At 40.7% G+C, this 18,956-nt stretch overlaps 1 protein-coding gene across 1 annotated transcript in view; it reads left to right on the top strand.

Moving 5' to 3' along the window:
• Window positions 1-200: 200 nt before the first annotated feature.
• PRR16 (proline rich 16) overlaps window positions 201-18,956 on the top strand; it is a gene marked incomplete at both ends in the record, with an annotated part of 114,461 nt that continues 95,705 nt past the window's right edge. Inside the window, one exon of the mRNA XM_082012954.1 lies at window positions 201-362. Within this exon, the coding sequence (XP_081869080.1) occupies window positions 201-362 (162 nt within the window). The remainder of the gene's footprint in view (window positions 363-18,956) is intronic.

Genomic DNA, 18,956 nt, shown 5'->3' with positions numbered 1-18,956 from the left:
CAGCTGCACAGCGCGGCCGCCCGGCGGAGCGCGGCGCGGCTCGGCGCCCCCGGCGCGGGATGCGCGGGCGGGCAGGCGGCGGCGGCGGCGGCAGCGGCTGCGGCAGCTCCCGGAGCCGGAGGGACGGGGCCGGGCGCCCGGCGGCCGCCGCGCTCGCCTGACCTGCGTGCCTTCCTGGTCGCGCCGGGCTGCCCCGAAGGATGTCCGCCCAGTCCAAGGGGACCGCATCTTCCTCCTCGTCGCCGTCCGAGGGGCCGCCGGCAGCCTCCAAAACCAAGGTGAAGGAGCAGATCAAGATCATCGTGGAGGATTTGGAATTAGTCCTGGGAGACCTGAAAGACGTGGCCAAGGAACTTAAGGAGGTGAGGAGCGTTGGGCTGCGCGGGCGCACCCCTGGTCTGCCCCGTGGTGGGCGAGCACCCTCGCTCGTGGGCCGGGGGCCCTGCCCCCCCCGGTGCTCCCCTGCCGCCCCCAGTCTCCTTTCACCACTTATTCACCGCAGGTCGAGCAACTGGTGTCCGGGCTGGGCGCGGGGCGGCCCCCAGCCCTTCTCCGGGCCGGGTGGCGGTGCCTCGCTGCGGTGCCCGGCGACCCGGAGCGGGACTGGGCGGCGCGGCTGGAGCCCCGTGTCCCGAGTGCGGTCCGCCCCTGGGGCTGGCCGTGCTCCCCCCCGGCTGCAAGGCGGCTCTTCCCGGGGGCTCCTCATCTCGGCGCACCTCTCGGAGTTATTTTTTGTTTTTTTCTTACGGTCTTCTGCGGGTTCCCGCTGGGCGAGGAGCGTGTTTGGGGGAGCTGCGGGACTCGCAGCCCTGCCCGATCCCGGGCTGCGCCGGGCCGTCATCCCGACGATGGGAGAGGCGTCAGGAGCGGCTCCACTCTCGCTCCAGCGGGTTTAACTTTTCGGCTGCACGGTGCAGCCCCATGTTCGCCCCCAGGCAGCAGTCCGGCTCGGGTCTCCCGGACGGTGAGGCCTGGGGGCTCCCGGACCCCCCGCACCCGCCGCCCTGGGTGGAGAGTCCCTGCCTGGCTCGGCAATACCGGCGGGGCGAAGCCGCTGCCTCTGCAGGCTGGCTCACCGGGAGCTGAGCGCCCTGTTTATCTTGCCTTTCTGGCAAGCTTGCCTTTGCAATCTTCTTTATGCCGGTGGCGAGTGTCATCTCCCTTAGGTTAATCTGCAGGCGGGGCGTGATTACCGCGTACATGTTCATAAGCAGGGAAATGCTGTAGCTGAAGGAAGACAGTTTGTCTGTCCTTTTGGAGATTTCCACCTTATCTTCATTTTGCTATACAACTGGTTGACAGATGGTTGGATTATGCACCGAAATTCAAGTCCAGAATCTCTGTGCATTGCTTTATAATCCTGTATTTGACATTTATAACAGGCTGTGTTTTTTTGCTATCAAATATTAGTTTTCTGTTTTAACAACATTGTCAACAAGTTTCATTCAACAGACTTTTGCCGTATGAGGCAGTCTGAAATTCACCCAGTGCTTCGTATAATGTTGAAACATGTATAAACACATGGCTCACTAATCACAGATGTTAGACTTCTTTCTCACCCACAATTCCAGATTTCACATTCTTTTTTGAAAATATATCTGTAATTTATCTCTTCTTTAACGTGCTGCTGTCTGTGCTTTGTAATTTTTTGAGGTATTTTGAAGTGGAAATAAACATTGTTTGTAGGGCAGTTCTTTCAGAGCAAACTAGCTTCTGTTGCTGCAGAAGCACATTTTCAGGACCTGGAGAGGATGTACTGTGATCTGTCCCATGAATGTAAATGATTCTCTGCACATAATCAGTCCTAGCTTTCCTCTAGTAAGCAAACAACATCGCAGTAGGTGGAGGTCGTATGTCATCATTCACTCTGGCGTGTTTTATTTAAGCAAACTTGTCTGTTCTGGTTGGCTGCATCTATGAAAGAGAACTGGATTTACCTCTGCTGGATGGGGAAATGGCTTGTGTAGAACCCCTTTTCCCAAGTAGAGTGAAATGTAAAAGGGCTGTAACTCTATCGGGTACTACGTACCTGTTGAAGGGTGGAAGGATTGCCAAGAGCATCTATTTTGGGAAAACAAAGATATTTTTATAAAAAAGGATAGTTAAATCCTGTTCGTAACCACACATGAGTTGTTGAGTAATGCTTTTCAATAAATATATTTTACAAAGGTGGTAGCTGCGATACTCTCACAAGCAAGAGTTGCATATGCAATTATCTGCTTTCTTGAGATGTTGTCATTATGTATTAAATACACTGTATGACATGGAAAAGTCAGTGGAAGTTTGCGATCTGAGTACCGCCAATTGCCTCCCTTTTGTAGTATGGACTAAATCTGTACAAGATCTCTTGATGCATCTGCAATGTATACCTTTTTATGTGAAAGTGAGTTAACTGATGATACTAGAAGCTAATAAGCAGTCTCTTTCATAGATCGTTTGTAGGTGTTAGAAAGCATTGACAGATCTTTCGTTAAAGCATACAGGAAGTTAGTCTATAGTCAGTTTTGGTGTATTATATGCAGAAGTATACCTGTGCTTCATTTTTGGTTCCTTACTGTAGGACCAGGTAAAGTGATAAACTGGAGGATGTAAGTTCACTCTTTCCATTTTCACTACAAATTGTGTTCTTCTGGAAATGTTTTGGCTACCCTTTTTTTTTCACCTGGTGTTTACTGCAGTCCGACTGTTGTGCTACAACCTTTTCTGTTGTTCATTCCTTTTTTATTTTTTTTAATTTTAATTAGGAATATAGTATTCTGAAAATAGCCTTTCATTCTTTTTATTACCATTGCATTAAAACAACCCACTCCAATTCTGTTACACTGAGGGCTTTTTTTTTGTGCAGTTACAGTAATATTTAGCTGTGATATTGCAAATATGGCATTTGTAGAATACTTTTTTTGCTATTTAGTCTACTTATTTGTTATTCTTAAATATAAATTATTCAATTATTTATTAGATTATACTTAATGTAGCACTATAGGTATTGGGATAGGCTAGATGTCCTCTCTTAGCATCTTTCAGTTGTCTTTTGTAAGATTTTATATTCAAAGTACTGTCAAATTAAAAGATAGTTTCATTGCTTCAAAGTGAACTGTTCTATAACAGGAAGGAGTATGGCTGTACAAGACTTGTATGTCTTGTTACATTTAGCTTGTTGTAGTTTATTTACATTAATGTGTTTGCGCCTGCCCTTTGTTCCAAAGCTTTTTCTAATTGATGCTTAACATTTTTTCTATTCAAAAGTGGGGAAGGGAGGAGTGGGTAGAGGATGGGGTGTTAAATCCAGATGCACAAACCACAAAGCTTATAAATTTTCTGTAAAAACGCATGACTGAATCATGCAGATTAAAATGAGTACATGTTAGGAGTTACTGTGTCTTGGAAGTGGAACATCTGCCTCTTTTCTTTTTCCCCCTTATTTATTGGTCTGGTTTGCTTAGGCCAAAAGAATTAAGTATGGAGCGGGGAGTGACTGGGCGACACGTTAGGATGGAGTGGTGCTAAGTCCAGAGTCTGATCTCGTGTATGGCTAGTTCTCTCTAGGGCACAGTTAACTAAGGAGAGAATTGGCCTCTTTTAGCTCCTTGCTAAAAAGAAACACAGGGTGAGTATGTTCCAGCAGTGTGATGTGTTTTTGTGCTGGAAGAAATTAATGGATTTTAAATGGATTGAGTGGCTGTTATTCGATGAGTATTCCAAAGAAAAATCAAAGGGGTGCCAGAGGATTGAGTAACACTGACTATTCTTTTAGTCCAGACTATTTCAAAATTAAGTTGGTGAAGCTTTAAACTTTGATTCTCCTCCAGAGCATTGGATAAAAGACCTTTTTCTCTGCAGTCTGTCTAGAAAGATGGTTATTATTAAGTCTTGCTTTGCAGATGATATTTATCTGTCTGGTACCTAAATAATGAGGTGGTGAACACTACTGGAAACCAGAATATGTGTGATAATTAAACTATTTTGAATGTAAAATGCATGATGTAGCCCTAATTCTCTGATGACTTCAGAAGAGATTGTAGGGGATGTGCATGGGCACCTGTGGACAGCAGGGCACAGAGAAAAGTATCATTTTAATGCTGGTAGTATAATTTTTAAGACCTACATGCTTTCACATTTTATGATAATGTTGCACATTTTTGTAGCCTTGCACTTGTTTACATTAAGGAAATATTTAACTAAATAATTTGATAAATACTTTTTGTAGTAATAAAAATTCATCATGCAGAACAAATTCCTGGAAGTTATGTGTGAAACATTTGCATAGCCTTTAATTGGCTAAATACGCTTCAACCTTTTATCGAAAGGAAGCAGCTGTGTAGCTATTGCCAGTGTTTAGAATAATCCAAAATGGAGGTGCAGGAGAAACAGAAGCCCTCATAGGCATTGCACATACATCAGTAAATTTACAGTCTTTCCAAGTCTACCTCCTCTGCTTTAAATGCTCCAAAAATGTCTTGCTGACAGAACAAGTGAGTAATCCTCCCTCATCTAATTTACACATTTATTTTCTATAAAGATGTGATCTATAAAATTTAGGTATGACGTAAGAAATAATGTTTTCTAAGTGATGATGGCAGTAGCAGATGCCAACCCACCCTCTTCCCAAACACCATGGCAAAGTTTATTATGGGATAGATGACCTGATTTCATGACCAGGCCAGTCATCATTCTTTTAAGTGGAGGGTGGTGTTGGATTCCATGGTCTTCATTTCTGTATCAGGGCTGCAGGAGCATGATACAATTTCAACACCAATGTTTTCCATTCTGTTTTTGTTTTTATGTTTAGCTAACGATCCAGATGGCAGGAAGGCACTTCAGGTTCTTGCCTGTTAATCCAGAAACTAGGAAATTGCAGTTTGTATCAACCAAGAGGGTTAGAGCAGCAACAATCAATCATGTATCAGTATCTCTGAGGTGCAGGCAGCAATGCAAACACCAATACAAAAAATGTTTTGGGTTCATATTGCTGCATGACAGCAAGGGAGGGAGGTATTACAGCATAGGTATAGAATATACTATATAGAAACCTAAGAGTAGGTAGAACAATAGCAAAACATTTCAATCCCATCCTCCTTCTCCTGCTGATCCCTGCCTCTGCTCCTTTTTGGGCTCTCTCCAGATGTGGAGTACCTGCCGCTCCTTTTGCTAGGTAGTGGCATTTGACGGAAGGGCTTTTTGAGAATACTTCTTCATACGTTTGGAATCCGATAAATGCAGATGCCCTTCTTATGTATGGATTCTGGGTGCTGGCCCTCTTAACAGTGTTCCTCTTGCACTCTTGCTTCAGTGGATGCACTCTCTGTACATGCAGATGTGGTCAGTGAGATGTGAGAGGGACTGAAGCTTTCCTGTGATTTTTATTGCTGTAGCTGCGGTTATGGTCCAGTTCAGGCACCTGGACCAAGGTGCTGTGCTCCTAATGGCATTGCCAATTCCGAATCTCTCCAGCAGCAGACTTTTTTTTTGTTCTGATTTCTTACTGCAGTCCTTAGTGACAAATGCAATCATGAACTGTACCTGGATGTTTATTGTAAGTGCAGAGTATGATTTATTATGTAAGAGAAGCTTTGCACAGCAACTTTATTGTGATCTGCCCAGGGGTCCAAACAGGGCCATAAATAGTTATTGCAGGTAACTGAATCATAATTTTCCTTTTCTTTCATTTCTTGTGGTCTATGGTGCTTTTATACAGTTATACACAACAAAAAAGTGCAAATGTATTAAGATAAAATTCTTATGCCGCTAGTGTCAATAAAGCTCATAGAACTAAAAGGTAGCTGTGAAGCTTACAAACCCCCCATGTTTTAAGGTTGTCAGGAACATTTTAAATGCTGATATATGACAGGGTAAGGTTTCTCCACATCTGATTTGTAACCAAAGCTACCAAGAGTTAGTAATTGTATTTCATAACACAATGAAAAGAATAACTAACGTACATATAGACCATTGCTTGTTAATATCCAGAGGCTTGACAGAAGGATGCACACTGTCAATTTATGCTAGCTATTTTATGCTAGCTATTTTGTTTTTATAAACACTCATGTCAGCTACTTCATTCCTTTTATGCAGTACTAAGCTCCTGATAGTAATGTGTATTGTGCAACCATGAACTAAATAGAGCATATATAAATTCAGTTTTCAAATAAAAACAGTACCACAGTGAAATTATGTATCTTTTTGCTAAAGTTTGAACTTCACACAGTTTGTGCACTACTGATTGTGATACAGAAAACAAAAGTAGAACTTCAGTCTGCTGCAGTCAGATTTTGCCATTAACTTAGTAGGAACAAAAATAAGTTTAAAGGTGACACAAATTAGTTTTGGGTAGCTTCATTTTTATTAAAACTTCAGAATTCAGAGGAACTGGCTGCTGTCATGTGGATGTACAAATATGTCATACAAAAACAATGACTTGGTTGAGCACTGTCATTGAAGTTTTGCAGATTTTTGCCAGTTTCCTCCGGAAATGAAACAATGCTTCTGTTCCCATTACTCATATTGGACAAAGTTCTGGAATAGTCTTCCTATTGCTCAAACTTCCAGCCAAATTACTACTCACAGTTGATTTGTACACAGTTAATTAATACTCCTCTTGCGGGAGGTGCGGGAGAGGTACAAATGTTGTGCCTGAGTTTAAAGAGTACTTTCCTATAGTGCCTATTTCACAATATGAAGAGCGTCACTGTAATCTAGTTTTCATTTCTTTTAAAGCTGTAAAATATTGGTAGCTCAGAGTCTTCATTGTATATACCTGTTCTTTGCAAGACAGCTGAACAGTCAGTGAGCTCCCAGGTAGCTCATGCCTGTTGCCATGGTTTAGCCCCAGCTGGCAGGTAAGCCCCACGCAGCCACTCACTCACTCCCCCACGGTGGGACAGGGGAGAGAATTGGAAGAGTAACAGTGAGGAAACTCATGGGTTGAGATAAAGACAGTTTAATAGGGAAAGCAAAAGCCACGCACGCAAGCAAAGCAAAACCAGGAATCCATTCCCCACTCCCCATGGGCAGGCGGGTGTTTAGCCACCTCCAGGGAAGCAGGGCTGCATCACGTGTAAGGGTTTCTTGGGAAGACAGACGCCATAACACTGAATATCCCTCCATCCCTTCCTTCTTCTTCACTCCAGCTTTATATACTGGGCATGACATCATATGGTAGGGAATATCTCTTTGGCCAGCCTGGGTCAGCTGTCCCGGCTGTGTCCCCTCCCAGCTCCCCGTGCACCCCCAGTATGAGAAGCTGGACTGTCCTTGACTATTTAGCAACAATCCAAAACATCAGCACGTTATCAACATTTTCTCATCCTGGATCCAAAACGTGGTCTCATACTTAGCTTCTGTGAAGAAAATTAACTCTATCCCTGCTGACACCAGGACGTATGTCCTGCTCAGGTGTCCCCATTTTTTTTCTTTAGTAGAGGTTGTTGCTGTGAGGCAGACAGAGTGAAGGGGTCTATTTTGCATAATGACTGCTGTCCTTGCCACATAACCTCTGACTGACATTCAGCTATGCAGGTTACCACTAGCTTAGTTACCTATGCATAGCTAGGGCTTTGTTTTATTCTAGTAGTTGGGTGTTTTGGTTTGTTGTTTTTGTTGTTTTTTTGTTTGTGCTTCCCCCCCCCCCCCAATAGATGCAGTAAATAGCAGCTAATGTACATTGTTTTCTTAAGGTAAAGGTCTTGAAGTAGCATTTCACTTGAATTTCAATGTAGGGTACATATTATCTGTTTTACTGAATCTTTAATACGTTAGTCATGAACGTATGCTAAGGTCTGCAGCGTATACATGCCTTCTTATCTCACAGCTCATATCCATCCGGCTCTGTACATCATTGACTCTGGTCATTATTGCTGCAGCTACCTGCAATGCTTCAAAATGCCCTTTCTTATTGTACTCAGGGGAAGAAGAAAAGCCGAGCCTGCTTTCACTGTGGAAGGGCTGAGAAAATCCTCTAGCAGATCTCTCACTACAGCTTCCCTGCGTCAGGTCATGTGCGTGCGTTGGATGGCTGGGGGGAGAGGGCTTGGTGGCTGAGCCACTGGCATTCTGGTTTGGTTTAAAATTACTGCACTACAGCTGATGGGAGTAGTGAGGAGCAATTGCCTCCAAACAGGAGTAGTACTGTCAGTTGTTTCTTTTGCAAAAATTATAGTATGTTCATATGTCTTTAAAGGTTAACATACTCATCTGTTGTTTCATGCAGCGTGTGCCACATTGCATTATGAAGACCGAGAGCAGTGATGTTGAATCATTTCCAGATTTCATTGTAGATTATTTCTCAGTAATCTGAAAAATCCTGCAATTTTAAAACACTTTTCAGTCTTTTCTCGATAAAACTACAGTAACTGTATTAGTCTTTCACTAACATGATGATATTATGTTATCTTTATTGTGATTTGTTTACAGTTCTTTCAGTGAACAGCTTCAAGGTAGAAGTAGAGTAAGACTTCCTTACTTGCACTGAAATCATTTGTGTTGTAAGTAGGAGATGATAATTTAATACTTCTGAAAATAGTGTGAGAAGTTTATTATTTGTTTAAAGTGAGACCATCTGCATGGAACTCCATGACTTTGATGGGGAGCCAGAAGCTAGATTTCGGCTTTCCATTCAGCTGCAGAAAGTGAGGTAAGTGCTTAAAGTATTCAAAATTTTGATACCTAATAACATTTTATACTTTACTGGAAATGGCACTGTGTTAAAACAGGCAGCTTATATGGCCTGAAAGATGCAGATTTTTAAAAACAAACAAACAAACTCGAAATATTAACAAATGAACAGTTTGGGCTTGTTTCTTCATTATAATTTATTGGTTTATACCCATGTAACTGTGCCCTTTCTATGAAAATGTGAAAAATCAAGGCCGGTGTGTTTTTTTCTTTATTATAGCATAACAAAAAACAAGTATAATTCTTTCTTTGCATGCTTTGCCATTGAGACCCTTTTTTTTCTTTTTTGTGATATCCCTTCTGCTTTTTCTTGCCTTTTTATTAAAACCAGGCAAAAGAACACTTTTTCAGTGTTAGTTCTCTGAATTCTTGGAAGGGCACGTGCTAATGAGAGTGCAAGTGTCCAGCTAAATTAACTACTGAAAGCTCAGTAGTTATTGGGCAAATAATTGGAACAAATATATTTATTTTTAAATATAGAATCACAGACTGGTTGAGGTTGAAAGAGACCCATGGAAATTGTCCAACCCATTCAAGAATCAACTAGAACAGATTGCTTAGGATCTTGTCCTTGAATATCTTCAAGGATGGTGATTCCACAATGTTTTGGACTACCTATTCCAGTGTTGAATCACCCTTACAGTAAAAATGTTTTGTCTTCTGTTTAAGTCGGTTTTTGTATATTTCAAATTGTGCCTGTTGTCCTCTCATTTAGCACCACTGAGAAGAGTCTGGCTTTGTGTTCTCACTCCTTCTAATCAAGTATTTATACACATTGTGGTAAGATGCCCCTGAGGCTTCTCTTCTCCAGGCTAAACAATCCCAGTTCTCTCAGCTAGTCCTCAATATAATAGATGCTCCAGCCCCTTAGTCATCTTCCCAGCCTTTTGCTGGACAAGCTTTGTTATGTTGCTATCTGTCTTGTACTGGGGAGCACAGAATTGTGAACAGTATTCTAGATGTTGCATCAGATAATCAGGTATATGTTCAGTAAAAATGCTTTGTTATAGACATTAGCTTCCCTCAGTAAATATTTCTTTATCTGAAAATTTTAAATTAGCTGAAAGACATATTCTCTAATTTTTCGTTAAAGTTACAGTAATAAATGGTTGTGGACCTCTCACTGCCTGTGATCTGAATCTGGGTTTTACTTACTTTCAGACAGAAGAATAAATAACAGATTTGCAGTGTAACTACCTATATGAATATAACAGATACATACACCAAGTGTTGGGAGCTGGTGTTCATAAGTGAGTGCAGCCACTGGAGCATGTATGTGACATTAGGCAGTGATGATGGGAAGGGAGGACTGCAGCTCCTTCTGCTTTTACAGGAATGCCACTCCTCCATAACATCTCTCTATGAAACTATGATATATCCTTTTCCCCATCTCCAAATGAAGTTATCCAGACAAAACCAATGCAAGTACTCAAACTAACTTTGTGAACCATTCAGATTAATTTTGCCCCTCTGCTCCAACCTCTGCTGATGTCAATTTTCACTTTGATTTCTTATCTTCTGTTGCATCGTACTAATCCCTCCATTTCTATGAGGCTTTTTGTTTTCTTTTCCTAGGCCTTTTCCTCTTTTTCCACCTAACAGTTTCTGGTGCTTCTGCAACTTTATCTACCTCACTGTTAATGGCTATTAAAACAACATCTGGCTTGTTAAACACGAAAGTGCTTGTCCCTCCATTCTTGAATGTTGACTCAGAAAAGTCAACATCAAAGTTTTAAGGCTGGTCTTAAGAATATCAGGTGATTCTGGCATTCATCTTAGTAAAACAATTGTTCTTATCATGCATCTTGCGCATGCTGATAGTAGATTAGGATCTGGAAGCATTGTTAGTATTTCTTTCTAGCTTAATTTCCAATCAGGTACAGCAACCGAAAGCTGTGTTGTTTGGATTCCAGAGTTGCATGGGTTGTTATTACAAGCAAAGCTTTTCATTTTAAGTCCATGATAGGTTAAGTTAAGATTGTTTTCCAGCTTTCCAGTTCAGCATCTAGAATATTTAAAATTCACTCTATCTTTTCTCAAAATGCTACAATGCTACTCTCTTAAATAAATGATTTTCAGTTACCAACTACAGTATACTTTATTCTCTAGATGTTTTTACTCATGATTGCAGAGACCATTTGAATAGGATAAGTTTACGACAGCAGGTGGTCTCTGCAAGTGTTACTGAGTTTTATCTGTGGTAACTGGAGTGATAAAGTCTAGGCTTATTTGACTTTTATTGCTTATAGGTGATTCTATGTGACCGTTTTACGATTCAGTAAAGCTGTGGCATTTGGATAAAGAAATGTCCTGTGTATGGACACATTGTGTGGTAGTTTGCATAATTTAGTAAGACTAGGAAACTACACAATCATATGTACCTCTGCTGAGGTAATAACTTTGTTTCCTTGAAATCAAAGTACAGATAGTGTGCTGAACCTGTAAGGCTTGTAGAAAACTAGTGTTTGACCAAACTGAGAGGTTTATGTTGAGGCAAGGGAATGAGGAGGTTGTGATTGTTAGTTTTTGTTGCTACCTGATGACAATTGATTTGCATGTGCTTGTTTTTCAGATGGTGGTTATTTGATTCTGTCTATGAAATAAAATTTCATAGAATTTGAACAGTAAGCACTTTAAATCATGTGCAAACACTTTAGTTAATTATTTTCAGTAGCTGTCTTACATCTTAGCAAGCAGGCCTTTTGCTGATGTGATACAGTGTAGCCATCAAGGTATTTGAGTAAGCTGAGGCTTTAAATTAGCTTGGTGAGTAGCATGGAAAATACGGTGTACTACAAAGATATATAAGGTAATATAACTGCACAAAAAAACCCCCAACTCCCAAGCCAATACATTTCATTCCTTTAAACTGGGGATGGGATGGATGAGTTGCACAATGAAAGGTCGTAGTGTGTCAGGTACTGAAGATGCCAAACGAGAAAATTATCTACTGCACAGGAGTGAGAACTTTTTATTTAGTACAGACTTTACAGAGTCTATTTCTTTCTTAAAATTAAAACAGCAAGAAAAAGACAGAAAAAATGATACATTGAAAATATTCAGGTTTGTCTTTGAGTAAGGTTTGAAGGATATAGTGAAACTGAGGACACTGTAATGCAATTATAACAGTGGCTTGAATGACTTCCCCCCTCCCTCCCCCCCTATTTCTAAGGTGGTGTACACTGAATAAACCTAATTTGACTTTGATAGAACAGTGCCATCTAACTGGCCTGTTGTCCTTAAGCAGTGCCAGTCATTCTGGAGATTAGATATATATGTGTCTGTGTGAAGTTGGTGTCTGATTCAAGTGATTGATGTTCTTCATTTCAGGAGAAATCAGAACCCCAGTACTTGTATAGAATCATAGAATAGTTTGGGTTGGAAGGGAACTTTAAAGCTCATCTAGTTCAACGCAATGAGCAGGGACATCTTCAACTAGATCAGGTTGCTCAGAGCCCCATCCAACCTGACCTTCAATGTCTCCAGGGATGGGGCATCTACCTACCACCTCTTTGGGCAACCTGTGCCAGTGTTGCACCACCCTCATTGGGAAAAAATTCCTCCTTAGCTATAGTCTAAATCTATCCTCTTAGTTTAAAACCACTACCGCTTGTCCTATAGCAACAGGCCCTGCTAAAATGTCTGTCCCCATCTTTCTTAGAAGCTCCCTTTAAGTACTGAAAGGCTGCACTAAGGTCTTCCCGGAGCCTTTTCTTCTCCAGGCTGAACAACCCCAACTCTCTCAGCCTGTCCTCATAGGAGAGGTGTTCCATCCCTCGGGTCATTTTTGTGGCCCTCCCCTGGACCCTCTCCAACAGCTCCATGTCTTTGCTGTGCTGAGGACTCCAGAGCTGGATGCAGGACTGCAGGTGGGGTTTCACCAGAGTGGAGTAGAGGGGCAGAATCACCTCCCTTGACCTGCTGGCCATGGTTCTCTGGATGCAGCCCAGGACACAGTTGGCCTTCTGGGCTGTGAGTGTACATTGCTGCCTCACCTCCAGGTTTTCATCCACCAGTACCCCCAAGTCCTCCTCAGCAGGGCTGTTCTCACTCCCTTCATCCTCCAGCCTGTACTGATACTGGGGTTTGCCCTGACCCAGGTGCAGGACCCTGAACTTGGCGTTGTTGAACCTCATGAGGTCCCATTCCTCGAGCTTGTCCAGGTCTGTCTGGATGGCATCCCATCCCTCAGGTGTGTCAACCACACCACTCAGCTTGGTGTCGTCTGCAAACTTGCTGAGGGTGCACTTGATCCCACTGTCTCTGTCATTGCTGGAGATATTAAAGAGTGCTGGTCCCAACACGGACCCCTGAGTGACACCACTTATCCACTGGTCTTTATATGGACATTGAGCCATTGACCACTACTCACTGCGGAGAGGGGAGCGAGCGAGCGGCTGTGTGGTGCTTAATTGCTGGCTGAGGCTAAACTGTTACAGAATTATAGTCTAAGATTGATTAAAGCTAAACATACATAGGAATTCTATATTTAACGATAGGTAACTGATGGAAATGTCTTTTAAAAATCTCTAAAAACATCATCTAAAATCTTAAAAGTCCTTAAAGGACTTTTAAAATCTTCTGTTCACTAGTGAATCTTTTCTGAATGTTTGTTGCAAGATTGTACTACAGGTAGCATTCTAGTAGAAAACCTGAATGTATGAATGAATGATTGCTGTATACTATATCTAGATGAACACTTGGCTAGCATTGTGAATCTCTACTTCAAGCTTCTTACGAATTGAAAGAAATCAGCTCTACCAAAGTCAAAGTTTATTTGGTGTACACCACCTTAGAAGTAGGGACTACTTTTCTAATACTTTCAACAATATATTAAATGTACCTAGTCAGTTGTTTTCTACATAATTTCATAGTCTGTTACTAACATCTGGCTTAGAATATAAATTATTTTTGAGATTGAATGTTTAACATATATTAGTCAACCAAGGGCATAAAATAAAATATTAAATGTCAAAGTTAATAAATAATCCTCTGGATGAATTCTTTCTTTGGGAAAAATATAAACAACCTTGACTTGATGCTTTGTATTATGCAGTCAGGTGTAGTTAATAATAATCTATTATGAAAAGAAGGAAGGATCTATATTTCTGTAGATCTTGTGGATCATTTACTAAATATGAGGCATGCGTCTGTTTAGTTTTCACCACTTCTGACAATAACATCTCATGATATAGCATTAAAGTCCTGGTATTATGTGACAGCTTGTCAAATGATTTTTGTTTCTTTTATAGCTCTTTTGAAAGCCTGGCAAGGCTCAGAGGGAATTTGGAACATTATTGAGCTTTAATTTTCAAAAAACCAAGTTCTTGTTTTAATAACTGCTTGTTTTGTACAGGCAGAGTACTTCAATGTTCATCTATTATTTCTCGTCTTAATTTATTAATCAAGAATGAGGCATCATTGTTATCACTGTGAATTACAGATATGATATGTCTTCCTCTATGCATGGTTTCTTGTACATAATGAAACAAAGTTGTTGCATAAATGCTAATATACTGTAATTAAATATTGAGCAAATGGACTTTATGATAATTAAATGTCTATTTTGAACAGATTAAATTGTTTCCTTGCTTTTTGTACAGCAACTATAACCTTGAAACACTTCAGTACAATTTTTCATTGAAGAGCTTTGTGTTAGACTTCAGGAGCCTGTATGGCTAGAGGACAAGACATCAGCTTCTTGCGTTCTTCTAACATAAAGCAGTAGCAAGTGTATGTGGCTTTAAGGTTTTCTTCTGATGAATCAGATGTTCTTGGAGTCTTCAAGTGCTTTCTACTGCAGACTGCCATGTAATACAGACATAGGAAGCATAGTACAATGTTTTTGTGAATGTAAACTGTTTAATCTAGGCAGAAAACCTGAACAAGCAAACAAATAGTAAATTTTTGTAATAATTTTATTGGTAGTATAGTTTAGGAGGAGGCTTATGACAAAGGTTTTCCCCTTAGCAGTACCCTTATCTTTGATTTCCTTCTGCTTCTCATTTTTGTATGTGTTGCGAGTGGATGATTTAGGCCACTTAAAGAATCACTGCCAGAGATATCAGAAAGTGAATGATTTTAATATGAATTTGTAAAAAGCTCAACTTAACAGAATTCGATGGCAAGATTCACTCTATTACTTATTAAAAATGGAAAAAGTATACAGAGAGAAACCAAATTACAGTTAAATTGGCATAATTTACTTGTGTATCAAATTGTGTTAATGTGTATATTGAGGAGAGAAAGTAGGGGACACCCTCCCATTGAGTCACAAGGTGCAGAGTGGACTGAAATCCACCCCTAGTCCCATACTTGGTCAACGGTTTGTGTCTAAGGATTGGGAAAAGGGAAGGAAAATAGGGGAGACCCTTCCATTGAGTCATGAGGTTCAGAGTGGACCGAAATTATCCCCTAGTCCCAGACTTGATCAACGGTTTATGACTAAGGCTAGGTAGGGAAAGTAAAGGAATGCCCTCCTGTTGAGTCACAAGATTCAGAGTGGACCCCCTTGCTTTCTAAACTCCTCCTCAGAGAGGAGTCTAGGTGCGGCTGAATCCACTCCTAGTCCCAGACTTGCTCAACAGTTTATGCCTAAGGTTTTGGGGGATTCTGGTGTAGTGGTATGTATTGTTCTTGGTGTAACTTGAGGACAGCAACAATCTAATACAAAATAACAGCGATCAAATTCACTAATGTTACTGAGATAAATCACAGTATCAAATCATATAAAACTGAGCTGCATAATGAACTTAAACTTACTAAGATTCCTCAATCACACACACATATAGGTGTGGAGATAGAGACACAGAAAGAGATATAAAGAAAGAGAGATAGGTATGTACAAAGGTACCTATTAAATATCCCCCTTGAATTCAGTCAAATACTCACAAGCTTTGCGTTGCTCAAAGGGTGCACAGCAAAGCCTCTGAGTTGATTGCGAACTTGAGCATTCACAGACTCTGAGAGGCATCCCACTCAGAGGGAGGTGCTGGTCGCAGCCCGCTGCGGTTCAGGAGAGCTCGAAGTTTCTCAGTTGGGACCACTGTTTGTAGGACTGGGACATGATTGACTTTAGGCATCAGTGAGTTTCCACAATCCAGGCAGGTGGTTTCTCAAGTTTTAGCGGTAAGGCTGCCAGGATTGTCTGGAGATAATTGATTAGTTCTGTTCTTGTTCTGTACCTTGTTTAGGTGATCGGTTCCTGATACACTGAGTGCCATTCTCCTCCTTGGCTACACAAGAGTGCTTGGTACAGTTGAGGGGCTCTCAACTGGCAAACCCTTTTTTCAGAGGGCAAGGCTTGTCAGGCAACTTAGAGCAGCCCAGGTACAAGGTGAATGAGGGGGAAGGGGAGAGTGCACCACCACAGTATGGCATATATTTGAGATGCAAAATATATGTATGATAAATTAACATACACAGAGCACTGTGTTCTGGCTAGATTACTTGAGAACTTGATTCCTGTGACATAGACATGTGCTTTACAGAATTTTCTCTGTTCATGCATGTATGTCCTCTAGTAGAAGTGGTCACAGATAGTACACAAGGCGTCTTCCTTTTTTTTAGGAAGTATGTCCTGTTTTCAGCTTTGTAGAAAGAGAGTTCTCTGAAGGAATGATTTTCTTTAAGGACATCAAAGCAGAACAAATTACCTTAGTTTTCTGAACTACATCTGAGGAATAATGAAACTGTAAAAGCTCTGTAGAGACCTGGAGGCTAAGTAGAAGTATTTGCAGGATGAGATAGCGTGATCCTCTGTATCATTGCAGTGTGTACGTTATCAGGAGAGAAATCTTGAAAGTGAATAGTCTACTTTCCTAAATGAGAAGGCAAACGTGCTGCCTTAAATTCATCAGGAATTTAACAGTTTCCTTTTTAGGAAGGTTTGTTGTTCTCCAAAGATTACATTCTGAATGAAAGTTGACATGGTGTTACCATCTTGATTTGCAGACTGCTCTTGGGCCTCTGCTGCTCATGGTTGCCGTGTGTAACAAGATTGGTAATTTTCAATACAGGTGTGAAGAAAATCATAACTACAAAAAGTAGGAATAAGAATTATTTGTGAAATTTTTTATTCTTGGTAAAACCACAGGATGACACAGGTGCTGGAGCTGTTGGTGTAGAATGAAGAACTTGGTGAAAATGCAGGAAGAAAGAAAGGAAGAAAAAGGAGGGGTGCTGTTGGCAAAGGAAGACACATCGTGGAAAAAAAAGCATTGTCTTGACAGTTTTTCCAATTATAAAAGGAAGATGAAATTGGAGTAAAAGACATTCCAGCCATAAACTCAGCTTATGATTTTCTCTGAAATGTCATGACTTTTCTGTGTGGTGGCCTATGTTTTATTTAAGAATAGATGTCTCTGAATCCAGGATCTTTCTATTGGAGGCAGATCACGTTTCTTTGAGAGTTAGCTTTGAGGTAGCTCTTGAGTATTTCTTCCTCTACCTGTACTTGTATTTTATTAATTTGATAGACTTTCTCTCCATTTGATGAAACAGAGAGCTATTCTATCTCTATTTTGATTGAGTTAACCTTCATAGAAATGTGTACAATACTGTAAGTAAGGTCTAACCAGAGCTTTGCACAGTGTTGCTGATCTTTACCGGAACTATCTCTTGCTACTCTTCTGCTACTTCCTGAAGTTGCTTTTCTGTTTTGGTGTCAGATTGGTATCTGTCACCCATGCCGTGATCACCTTGTACACAGAGGTTCCTTTCCACAGACGTCTATGAACTGGTGAACTCCCAGTCTGTAGCAAAAAGCTGATTAGTTTGCCATCACTGTTGTCATCTTGCATATTACACAATGGGAATTCTATTCCACTTGTAAGCGTCTGTGAGATTTACTTCATCCCCTTTGTATTGTCTCCTAGCTCTGCTGGATCAGCAGGTTTCCTCAGAGCATTTACAACATTTGTGACAGGGTAATTAATAAAAATATTATGTTACATTAGCCTAAGTCTGGCTAAGGAGTTTCATTGCTGTTTACTTCTGACCCAAATCTACTGCTTTTTGCATATGTAGAAAACCAGTTAACTATAAAGTAATCAGCAACCCACCTGGAGGTGGCTTTTCAAACAGTAGGTACTTAGTTGTGGAACATCTTGCCAACTATACATTACTGAGAATATGAGTTTTCACGTGTTGAAGATGACAGTGGACAAAATTAATGAGAACGAGCTCTCTAAATGCATAGAAAAGCCTAGAAGCCAACTAAATGTATAGAATGAAGCACATGTCTCAGGAAAACACTGGGCCTCGGGTGGTTGTAGCCTGGGAGAGTGCTTAAGGAGCACTCATTGTGCTTTTCAGCATCCGTTTTTGATCACTGTTGGAGACAAGATGACAAGATGATAGGCTCGTTCAGTATGGCCATTTTTATGTAGTTTGATTATCATAGCCATTTTATGTAATTTGATTATCATAGTTTAGCCAATTTTATTTACTGTCTTTATTTCTTTCTCACAGGCATTTCCAAAGTTAGGAAGTTTCATTTTAGGTTTATCAGCCTGTAGCTCCCATTCTGACATTTAAATGTAAATGTAATTTAATACTTCTTCTCTATCACCTGGTATCTCATTTTGACTGCCAAGATTAAAAGGTCTTGCTACTAGCCCTGGAGGTAACTGTGTCAGCATTTCTACAGCCGTACAGCTGAGCTTGTCCCATGCTGCTCACCTTGGTGCATTGAGTTTCTGGGATTTCATTTCTGTCTCTGATGCTTGGAGTTTAATTTCCATTGTCCATCTTGCTGCTGGATAGACATAACTGATACTCAATGTAGAAATAAAAGCCAAGTAGTTCAACCAGCACTCTTGAAAGCCAATACAAATTAAAATTTGAGGGCTGCCTGTCTTTAAAGTATACTGGCAACCATATTCCTTACTGTTCTTCAGCAAATCTGAAGAATCTTCCACTACGTACTATCAGTTGTTAATTATCTCTTTAACGATATATTCTTCTTTACGGTACAGTCTTTATTTTTATGAAGTCTTGGTGGACTGTTTATTTCTGTGTGCTCTTTAAGGTAGTTTCTCACCAAATTAGTTCTGGAGGTGTCGGGCTATGATACTTCTGATTGATTTTGTACTTTTACTTGAATAAATTGCAGTCCTTCTCAGTATCCAGATTCATGAACTTCTCAGTTAACCTTGTTATTCAGTCCCTTGTATTCTGTCAACATCTATCTTTTTAAAATTCAAGACCTATTTCTGATTGGTGGGTTTTTTTTTTAATTTTAAACTAAATGTGTCTACTGTCATTATATTCAGGGTTATTTCTAT

The sequence above is a fragment of the Phaethon aethereus genome (assembly GCF_964289735.1).
Source record: "Phaethon aethereus genome assembly, chromosome: Z".
In the NCBI taxonomy this organism is placed as follows: Eukaryota; Metazoa; Chordata; class Aves; order Phaethontiformes; family Phaethontidae; genus Phaethon; species Phaethon aethereus.
The sequence above is the reverse complement of the archived record's forward strand: the minus strand, read 5'-3'. Positions and strand labels throughout refer to the sequence as shown.